Source organism: Corythoichthys intestinalis, chromosome 16, assembly GCF_030265065.1.
Source record: "Corythoichthys intestinalis isolate RoL2023-P3 chromosome 16, ASM3026506v1, whole genome shotgun sequence".
Classification (NCBI taxonomy): domain Eukaryota; kingdom Metazoa; phylum Chordata; class Actinopteri; order Syngnathiformes; family Syngnathidae; genus Corythoichthys; species Corythoichthys intestinalis.
Genome location: NC_080410.1, coordinates 22,020,484 through 22,032,182, shown reverse-complemented (window position 1 = coordinate 22,032,182; position 11,699 = coordinate 22,020,484). Strand labels below are relative to the sequence as shown.

General features: G+C 38.1%; 1 protein-coding gene across 8 annotated transcripts in view; it reads left to right on the top strand.

The window, feature by feature from the left end:
- LOC130904821 (septin-9-like) overlaps window positions 1-11,699 on the top strand; it is a 146,985-nt gene that overhangs the window by 112,484 nt on the left and 22,802 nt on the right. The window contains exon 1 of one of the 8 annotated variants that reach the window (XM_057817868.1): window positions 3,083-3,110. The exons of 6 other annotated variants lie outside the window; for them this stretch is intronic. In XM_057817868.1, the coding sequence (XP_057673851.1) occupies window positions 3,098-3,110 (13 nt within the window). In that variant the 5' untranslated portion in view covers window positions 3,083-3,097. Of the gene's footprint in view, window positions 1-3,082; window positions 3,111-4,349; window positions 4,473-11,699 lie in introns of those variants that run through there. One more of the 8 variants, XM_057817870.1, reaches the window with a different exon arrangement.

Genomic DNA, 11,699 nt, shown 5'->3' with positions numbered 1-11,699 from the left:
TTTTATAAGAATTTCCAAAATCATAAGATGGAAATAATTGAGCTGAATAAAAGGAAGGAAAGGTTTGTGAAATATATATTTTTTTTTATTAAGTTAAACTTCTTTAGGGACTGATTGTGTCATATGTATTTGTATCTATTCTACTACCCCTAGCAAAAAGTATGGAATCACTAGTCTTGGACGAGCACTCACTCAGACATTTTATCATGTAGAACAAACTCAGGAAAAAAAAAAAAAAAGCTTGAAAAAATAATGAATAAGTTCAAAAGTGCAACTGTTACTTTTGTAGAGCAAGTGCAGGGAAATATATATGGAATCACTCCATTCGGAGTAAAAAATATGGAATAATGAGAAACAAAGAAATAACAAAACACATGTCTAGTATTTAGTAGCACCACCTCTGGCCTTTATGACAGCTTGCATTCTCTAAGGCATGGACTTGATGAGTATTCTTCATCAACGTGGTGCCAAATTCTCTTCGATTGCAGTCGCCAGATCGTCCTTGCAGGTCGGAGCCTTGCTGTGGACCATTTTTTTCAATTTCCGCCAGAGGTTTTCAATAGCGTTGAGATCTGGGCTATTTGGAGGCCATGACATTGACTGGATGAGTCTTTCTCCAAGCTTTAACAGTTTTAGCTCTGTGGCATGATGCATTTTCGTCTTGGAAAATGACAAACATATTTTGAATTGAAGGGATAAGAAAGCTGTCTAAAATTTTAATATAAACTTGTGCATTGAAGATTTAACCACAGCCATCTCCCCAGTGCCTTTGCCTGACATGCAGCCCCATATCATCAAGGACTGAGGGAATTTTGATGTTTTTTTCAGGCAATCAGCTTTGTAAATCTCTCTGGAACGGCACCAAATAAAAGTTCCAGCATCATCATCTTGTCAAGAGTCAAGAATCTGCATTGGACAAGGTGTCAAGAGTCAAGAATCTGCATTGGACAAGGTGATGATCCTGGAACTTGTTTGGTGCCGTTCCTGTGAGATTTACAACTGTTAAAGTATTCCATGGAGAAAGACTCATCCAGTCAATGTCATGGCCTGCAAATAGCCCAGATCTCAACCCTATTAAAAACCTGTGGTGGAAATGGGAAAAAAATGGTCCACAGCAAGGCTCCGACCTGCAAGGATGATGTGGCAACTGCAATCAAAGAGCGTTGGCACCATATTGATGAAGAATACCGTTCGTCACTCATCTAGTCCATGCCTCAGAGACTGCAAACTGTCATTAAAGCCAGGGGTAGTGCAACTAAATACGAGAGATGCGTTTTGATTATTTTTTTTGTTTGTTTCTCATTATTCCATATTTTTTCCTCAGAATGGAGTGATTCCATATATATTTTCCTGCGCTTGCTCTACAAAAGTAACATTTACTGACCAACACAATGTTTTTTATTCATTTCTTTTAGTGTAAAGGAGTATGTAGAAGGTTTAGGTTTTGCTCATGTGCAGATGAGCGAGATATTGCTCGTGTCGCGTTCAAGAACTGCTCGGATTTCTAGCCATCAGCCACCTTGCCTCATATGCTTGAATTGGATTCGAGCAGGAAGGGTCGAGCATCTCATCTCTAACTTACTTGAAGCAGTTCGGTATATTTAGTGTATTGCTCAAGGGAAAGGCATTGGAGATTTTAGTTTATCCTCTCTGTGTAGGTCCCTTATTTATATCTACAGAAGAAGGATATTGAGTCAGTTTCGTTGGTATGTTTGTGTTCATGATAACTAAAGAATGAATAAAGGGATTATTATCAAACTTGCAAGTTGTTTGTAAAATGAATTGGAAGAGGTGATTTAATTTTGGAGGGTTGCACTCAAAGGTAACAGAAGTAAAAAAAAAAATTTTTTTTTTGTTTTTTTAAAGAATTCCCTGATAACAAATGTTCATTTGCCCCTCACAGTCAAAATGGATTGAACGTCTAGCACTGCAAATGGTACTGATTAATTTTACTTTTTTAAATCACGTTTATCACTGAAAGATGAACATTCATTGTTTTTCTTGGCTGCAAAATCTTTGTAATAAGCGAAATACATGCTTGCAGCACAATTGTTTTGTTTTGTTTTTTTTCCTTCCAGGAATGGGACTCTTACTTTTAAAGATTGGTGGGCCAAAATGTAGTAATGGTGTGCTCGTGTGGCAGTATGTTTGCACTGAAGCCCATGCCCTGGTGTGTAATTACACTTCCTGTCAGGCTGCAGACAGCTGTTTCCTCTCCTCTCTAATCACACATGCATGCATGAACCATAAGAACTGTAATCAGTCAAAGTAATTGTTTTGCTTGTAAGTTTAAAAAAGTAATTGATGCATTGCCTTGTTCATTTGAGTAAAATCGGTGTTTTAGATTTGTTTCCAATTTTCTGCTAAGTCTGATATGACATTTTCCAAAGTTGAAAAGCCGAATTGATGAAACGATTCATGTTTGCTGTAAAATCGAAAGATTTTACATTTTTTAATTTACCTTTTAAATGTATTAGGGGTATAACGGTACACAAAAATCTCGGTTCGGTACGTACCTCGGTTTTGAGGTCACGGTTCGGTTCATTTTCGGTACAGTAAAAAAACAAAATGCAAAATATAAATGTGCTAGTTGTTTATTACACACTTTTGTGCTTTCGACTATAGGAACATTAGCCTATACAAAGCTAAAATTCTGCTCAAAAAGTAGCGGGTATTTAAAGGTTTTTTTTTTTTTTCTTATGAACGGTTTTCAAAAGCTTTATTGGTGGATTTTCTCAAGTTAAAGCGCCACACAGAAATTAATCAATTTAATTGTGTAAGCAGGATGTGTGTATTATTCTTATTATTTAATTACAGGTGTTTTAGCTCATTTCAATTTATTTTATTTAAATGGGCTATTATTTTTTTTTAGTATGTGTTTATATTTTACAAATGTGATGTGGTATTCATTCATATTGTATATTTTATGTAGTATAACTTTAGTTCCTATGTGAATATTAGTTCCTACTTGTTTTGTTGTGGTAGGAGCATTTTGTATTGAACACGGGGCCGTGTTGGTTATTATTATAGCAGAGAGGACAGCCGTAACTCAACAAAGACAAGTCAACTATGCCCGATCTACCACTCAAGAGATCTGATGGACTCAAAAAGTAGGTTACGATTGCATATTAGTTTGAAAATCAACCGGATCCACCGTATTTTTACACGAGTGACTTCCGGTCTGCCCTGTCTGCTAGCTAGTAGTATTGACGCAGGAGGGCCGTGTCATTACTAGTCTCGCATCAAATAATAAACTCTGCCGTTCTTTTCGCGTGCGTCGCGTTGAGCCGCTTCTGGGAAGTATCTAACACGCGACCGCACTGCGACTGGTGTGCAATGACTGATTGACTTTAACGCCCGCGTTTCACTGCGTTTTAGCGGCGGCCATGTTGTCGCGCCGTTGACGTTTCTTATACTGTCCTACCGTGTTGGTCCTCATTATAGTAGAGAAGACGGAGTAAATATAATCAACACAAAGAAACTAACCCGATCAACTCACAGCCTCGAAAAGTAAGGGTTATATTACGTCAGAAACTCGTTCGGTACGCGTCCGTTCCGAACCGACTACCACGTACCGAAATGGTTCAATGCTATTACATGTACCGTTACACCCTTAAAATGTATTATTTAACTTATTCACTGCCATTGACAGTGATAAACATCAAATTTATTTGAACTGGGATGGCTAGCATTGAATGATCATGTTTCATTGCCATTGATGGTGAAACATGTCTAATCCATTTTGAGTGGAAGGGGCTGACGGCGATGGAACACTCGGCAGATTGGACAGATATTGCAATCAATGGCAGCCAATGAGTTAATGGTGGAAAACCTTTTGTCTAGAGTCCTTTGTAATCATTTGACCGATTTTTTTTCCCAGCAGAATTCACAATTGTGTTCTCAAGCCAAATGCTGTTGTTTGATTACATTTTGTTAGCGTTAAATTCCTGATGTTGAACCAGAACAGGCAAGTTCCAAAGGTGCTGATACTAGTGTTGGTGTTAAATCTTATATTTGTTGTTGTGTGTTAGCAGCAGCATTCAGATGTGTGCACTTTGAATCAGCATAGTTTGATGAGAGAAGAGTGAATGATACGAATGTTGAGCCAGGGGACTAGACTTTGGGCTCAGACAATCAATTACGTCGTAAATTCTCACTCTTGCTTGACAGCGAGTCCAAAGCTGCAGTCTGTTGATACGCCAACTAACTCAACCTATTTGCCCATCAGGAAATGCCACCTACTCATTTAAAAGGTAGTTGATCCTATGCAGTTCAAGTTCGTCCTTTGAGGATTGGGGGCCAGATAAAGGAAGTGGGTGTCTCCTGTTACTTTTGTGTCCCAGTTCACATGACAGCAATGGTGGGAGGGGCAAGCGGGGTGCTTTCAGAGGCAAAGAGTTCGGCCTCTCTTACTAGCACGCTGCACTACTGAGACAAGACAACGCTTTCACACTCACTACACATAGTGTAAGGTAAGTGATCTAAATGTATGCGTGTAATTAAGGGTGGCTTTTACTGCATGCGTCACATGAGGATGATTAATGAAGGTTTTGGTTTTTTTTTTTAAAGCTCATTTCAGGCTTAAATTAATGTCTGTTAGAAAAAAGAATACAAGAAGCCTATCAGTGCATTCAAATATGATGGGGTTTAGTGCACACGTCTTCTTTAGGTTTTGCTTACTTCTGTCTTCTAAATGTTGCATGTCTGTTCTGTGGCAGTGTCTGCATGAATACAGAGGTATTCCATTGTGCTTCAGCCCGCTTGTCTTGTCATTTGACAAGTATTAGCTACACGCGGTTTCTGTTCTCATGGTGATCCATTACCAGATCACTTAACAAGTATTCATAGCAGAAGCAGGGTATGTGCTGTGTGTGAGTCAGACCATTGAAACTTTTCAATCGTTTTGCTTTTGCATAGAGAGTTGTATTGATGGAGTCAGCGTTTTTCACAAAATGTCTTTAACGGTTCAATATATTTTCTAAACATTAAAGTCGCAGTTAAGTAGTGCAATCTGTTGCTTGAAGACACAATCTGCATCAATTTCCCATAAGTGACGGAATTCTTAATTACCAGTCAAACAAAAAAATCCACTATTCACTAAATCCGACTTTCGATTTAGGTAATCTTTCTTATTACTGCTTGCCCACACATCACTGCAGCGCTTCTGGGTGATGAGCATAGGCGTTTTAAATCCAAGGCACTATTAACAACAAATTGTAAATTGTTCAAAATTCTTTTTTATGTTGTGCTGTTGCTTATCTCAAGTTGACCCACTCTGTACTTGGCATAGTTGTCTGACAATCAACTAATGGAAAATGGCAACCATCCTTCACTGTTTGAGAAAGTCACCCGCCTCTGGTTTGCCTCACAAGCATGCATGCAGCACACATTCTTGTGGACACGCAGAGTCGCTGAAAGGCGCCCTGGTCCACTGGCAGGCGAGAACAGACACAGGCCTTTCACCAGTGTTTGATGGAGATGCTGAAAAGGTCATCGTTACCTTGTGTATTTTGTGTGCTTTCTGTGTAGGCCTGTGCTATGTCAGCCTAACTTAATGTATGGACCGCTCCTGAGAGTGACCATAACTCCTCCTTAAAATTCAGTGTCTGACTCGCGCAACCTTTTGATCCCTGAATTGTGAAGCTTATCTGTATTTCAATGCAGTCACCCGTTAGGCAGTTGTGATTCAGTCCAAGAAGTAATGTTTTTCAAAGTATACTTTGACATAGTTAGGTATTATGTAAAATGGTTGATTTGTTATTAAGGTAAAAGTGAATCATGTATCTAAAAAATGCTGTTCTGATGAATGCAGGTAAGAACTGTTGGTATGTACTAGGACAGGGGTTAGATTCCATGTGGCTCCAGCGCTTGATGTCAGCCAACCATTCAACTGATACTCTTTGACCCTTGCACTCTGGCTCACAACAGGTCAATGTAATCACATTCAACAGTCACAGTTAGTAAGTAACTTGCATAAATACTAGCTTACATTTTTTTTTTTTTTTTTTTTTTTGTGACTTTGTCAAGGCGTTGGAAAAAATTTGGACCAGGATCTTGTTTTAAAGCATATAATTTACAATCGGTTGCGGCAAAGCATATATATAATTGTATATATGTGTGTGTGTGTGGAATTTTATATATTGCTTCCATCATAAGTGAAATCTACATTGGTGAGTTATCCAAATGTGGCTCAAAAATGAAATGGTAATGTTGACAATTACTGATGCGTTCCCTCTTTTAATGGGAGCATCACAGTTTGATACTGAGCTTGAGACCACAGCTCACACAACACATTCCTCTGGCAGTCTAAGTAGACAGACTATGCTGTCATTATTGCCAACTCCCAAACACTTATCAACATGCTTCAGATATGATAGATGTTGGCACGTTAAAACTTTGGCCCGCTCAAATTAGACATGTTGGACAAACAGACACGCAGTACCTCAAAGACCATGATCCGATTCTTTTAAACACACTGTATTCACTAGGTCCTGCTATGTTTTGTTTGTTTGTGCTTTTTTATTTGCTTATCACTTGTTAGTCCATGGACCAAACCTTCCTATTTACATTCTTATGGCCAATAAAAGAAGTGAGTAACACCACTTATTTGGGCTCATGCAACTTGGCATACTTGGAAGTGAGAAGATATAGATCTGGACCAGGGTCAGTGGACTGAAAATGAACATAAGTGTAGCGGATACCGGCTGCGCCTCCAGTGGCAGATTATATTGATGATGGTTGGATGATTGCTGTTAATATTAGCAATTAGGCACATTAATCAGCGACACGGACGTCATGTTGCTCATTCTCCATTCAGTAAGATTAACTTTTTTTTTTCTTTTTTAATCAAACTCATGCAAACTAGTGCTGCAACGATTAATTGATAAACTCGAGTATTCGATGAGGAAAAAAAATATTCAAACTGAATTTTGTTGCCTCGAATATTAATTTAATTAATGGTTTATTTTGAAAGTGTTAGGTTTGAAGTGTTGATTAGGGTGGATACACTGCCCTCTGGTCTGCCTCATTTCATGTGGCTGAATCCAACTGCTCCCTGTTAAGACCAACGTAAGCTACGTTTTTGTTTGAGCTAATGTTTCTTAATGCTTTCGTAAATTAGCTTATAGGTATATTTAGTTGTTTTTTGTGGGAATATGTGTCTGAACCATTTAAGAGCATTGTAAAAAAAAAAAATTAGCATTTCATAGCATTTAAGCTAGCGGACTTTTGCAATGTAAGTTAGGCAATTGTTCTTTTGTTCTACATAGATCATTAATTTTTTTATACCGTTTGAGGCTCAGCTGAGGTATTTTAATTTTTCATGCCCTCATCCGATTACTCGATTATTCGACCTAATTAGTTCATTGATTAATCAACTACTAAAATAATCGATAGCTGCAGCCCTGATGCAAACGTTTCTAAATACTGCAATTATGACCATTTTATGTATTGCATTAAACAAACATTAGTAAATATATAATGCCATTTCTCATTCACATGTATGATTCTTGAATCTGAATCTAAACCAAATAAACATTGCACATTTGCATCAACACTAAAACATTTCTCGTCAATTCACATTTCTTCATATCATGTATGCATCTTATTTAACCATATTAGCTTTGGCTGCTGCTTATCAAAATAATTATTCCGTAATATTGTACATTTAAAGTCAGTCTAATGACAGAATAAGTCTGTCTTGCAGTTAAAATTATATTTACATAAACGGAACAGTTATTATTTACTCTCAATAGAAGTAAGTATCCTAAAATGGCAACGGTCCAACTTAACAGCCGATTCGATTAATAAGAACTGGCTTGGAGAACATCGCAGTACTATTTACAGGTCTCATTCTGCTATTAACGTTAGCATTGCTATTAGCTTGATAACTTCTAAAATTGTGGATGGGTATTATTTTATAGGGCTCCTAATACTGCTGTAAAAAACAGTATTTTAAATAAAGGTAGTCCCCGGTTAATGAATGTTCCTGCGCTGGCGGTGTAATCCAAATTTCAGCGTAATTCGGAATTAGCTTTATAAATACCTCTAAACACCCTCTAAATTAAAGGAACAAAAAAAAAAAAAAACATGTATTATACATCATTGTACTGTCCTGACAAAGACATTGGAGCTAAGTCCTAGCTAGACAGTGAGCTAAGCTCCAGAATGACTGTCAGACGTCCGTGTGGTTTGCTGACTTTAATCAGCTGCTCATGGCATCAACACTTGCATAATGAAACTAAACTAAAATAAAATTGGTCTCATCTTCAATAACAGCAATTTAAATTTGCGTTTACAAGTAGCTGCTGATACAGCAATAACAAACGATTAGCATGTATCAGTTAGCATCTGCACATCATCAAAAACAATCACATAAACTCGCCCCAAGTATTCGACCACAATTGAAAGTGCACAATAAACAGTACAAAAGGGGTTCTATACAGCCGTCGCCTCTGGATGCTTCACAAGCAACAAATGTGCGCACCTCTGTTACTCAGCTGCTCTTGTGTGTGCGTGTGTGGAGTGGGCGCATCTACATGCACTCGCGGTGGAAGTATTGCCTGCTCTACACTTCCTCTTCCAAAATAAAAACATGAATACATGCATCACAAAACAATTCAATTCAATTCAATTTTATTTGTATAGCCCTCAATCAGAACAGAAGTCTCAAAGGACTTTACAGAGGCAATATGATACACAATTAGAAATGAAGCAACAAAGATGAATAGATACAGTTCAAGTCCTGGGTATCCCCTATCCTTAAGACCCTCCATGCCGGCAAGGAAAAACTCCAAAAACTCCAGAGTCAATTGGGAGAAAAAAAACAAAAGTCAACAATTAAAAAAAAAAAAAAAACGGGTCTCGACGTCGTAAGGTCGTAATCACGTAAATCGCGTCTATCGTAAACCGGAGACTACCGTTTTACTGGGGTCAAGCGGACCCTGTACTGATAGCCTTAAAAAACGACTCTGCAAAACTGCAATTTTCAGACAAAGGCCTGTACACAAGTATGAAAGTGTAAAGAGAGCCTGTCGCGATATGCAATAAGTCACAAACTATCGCACGGTAATTAAAAATGAGGGCAACAAGTTTCCCGGCTGCGATTTATCGCCGCGTGCGTGCGTGCACACATTTGTGCGTACTTTTGCTTGCGGTGCGTGCACTCGACACACGTGCGTGTTGATTGCATATGAAACTCCACTAGCTTTCACAGATGTTTATTGGCCATCAACACGCTGTAGAATTAAAGTTCAGACATACAAAATAACGAAACACATCAATATTTAACATTGTAAAACGTTAGCATTGCCACATTGAAGCTAATGGAAAAAGAACAAAAACAAAGTACCACTAACCCCTTTAGCCTGCTATAAAACATTGGCAGTCTTCTCCACAACGCAAAATTGCGGTTAAAAGGTGACACCTCAAACATAAAAACTCGCTGGATTACAGCATTTGCAAACGATGCGAACAAAAGAAAAAAAAAATTTACTGATGCCACATGCATGACGAATAGCGAAGTACACAGTTTTTTTAATTCATTATTTTTTTTTTTTTAACTGAGTGTAAAGCGCATGGTTAGTGGCTTAGCAAACATACTTCCGGTGAACATTTCAGAATAAAACCACGTCATGTTCAGATTTCTGGAGGTAATCTCACATACCTCAGATTCTACATTAAAAATAGATTTAAAATGACGCCCTTGGTTAAAAAAATGGCAATAATAGCTCATATCGGCAATAATTTATGAGACAATATATCGCCTACTAAAATTTGTTATCGCGACAGGCCTAGTCAAGAGCTTCGGAAGGGTAGCCCACTATAATATATAGTAATAGCTTATTATCATTTCTTTATCCAGCAAAATAAGATAACCCAGGCTTGTTTATATTGCTACTTGTCAAGAGTTTGCGAGCTTGCCTGTCTTATAAATGTGGGTTCTGGCCACTTTGTTTTACGTATTTTCTCCTTGCCGCCCAATGAAGCATGTTTATTTTTTACGTATGAGCATTACCTTTAACTATTGTACTGTACGTCATCATCTGACGTTGATAAATGCACACTGATCATCAGGTGAAACAATGAGCGAGTTAAACCATTCAAAAGTCAAAGAGTGCAACAAACTGACTTTAATAACAGCCGAATATGTTTAAATATGTTCTACAGTACGGTGTTTCAGTTGTTTGGTGTCTGCTATAAAAAAGCAGGTTCCAGATTCACTGGAAAATGCGCCACCCACATATTTGCTCAATCCAAACAAATTTAGCCATGTTAAGATGAGACGAGGCCTCCTTTGTCCTGCCTGGGAATATAAATAAAGGACAAAAGGAGACAATGTTTAGAAAAAGAACTCATAAAAAACATTTTAGTGCAGCGCAAAGATACAAATGACCCATTTAGTGGGTGTTTTACATGGCTCAGCTTTGGAGGGAACAGCCCCCTCTTCCCTACTTGAAAGATTTGTACAAAGCAGCCATCCTGGGTATAATCAGCTCTTAAGATATCTTATCAAGGGATTGGAGGAATTCTTGTCAGATTTGAATCCTTTACTGTTGATGCAAGTTGAGCATGTTTTCTTTTGCCTAAAGTCCTCCTTTCTGATGTATTTTGTGGAAGAGGTCAAGCCAGCAGTTTGTCATAAGAGGACATAACTCACTCTGACTCATTTTAGCCCTAAACTGGGAAAACAAACTTTGATCTTCTCATCAAGGCTGTCAAGTTGAACACATTGGGGAGCTGGCACATGGCTTATTGACTTTCACCACATTTGTACTAAACATAGATTATACACAGAGACATCTTGCTTTGTATTTACAGGACTTTACTGTGGAAAATACATATTTTTATTCTTGTAATTTACTTTCCCCCTCTTTTCCACACTCATATTTGACCTTTTCTGATATCTTTTCTGCCCTGGTGCTCAACGGCTCTTTTTCATTTTGCTCTATTATCCCTCGCTGATCCTCTGAAAATCAGCTCGCCCCCCCCACACATCTTCCTACTAAAATATAGCTCCTTCCAAAATGCTTTTGCGGCGCAGCAGAAGACTATTTTCAAAATGCAATGCAACCCAATACTGCTGCAAGCAAAAGCTAAATTCTTTGGTGCCTGTAATTGAAAACAGCATCGCCGATGAGTCATTCCATTTTTCTCAAGTGTTATTATTCTGTTGTTTTATAATGGAAACAAAGGAAACATGCTATCCTATAACACAATATGACACAGGGGAAATCCCTACAGAAACTGAAGCTGTATGGCATGACAGTAAAGTTGTACCTAGGTAAAAAAAAAAAAAAAAAACATAAAGGGTGTCAGGCAGACTTGACAGTCTTTGAAGTAAAAACAAAAACCCCAAGGTAATACTATGACTGAATGCTTTTTATCTTCCAAATCGCACATCCAGGTTTATATGGCCACAAATCTTGCTATCCATATTAGTGTTAAAAAAGCAGGGTAATTAAAACGCTAAATGAATGTACAGGCACGTCCAGTTTTTGCGTTTAGGTAATGCTCATTCAACACTTCTATTACATCAATTTATGAGAATGTTCCTGCAATGTGTGGTCTGTTCTTATTCTTGTTTGACCTGGCATGAAGCAGTAGTTGAGATAACGTCCACCAGATGGTACACCACCAGGACCAGACAGTTCTCATGTTCTGCTCAAATGACTTTTAACCTTTGTGGGGTCCCGTTCCAA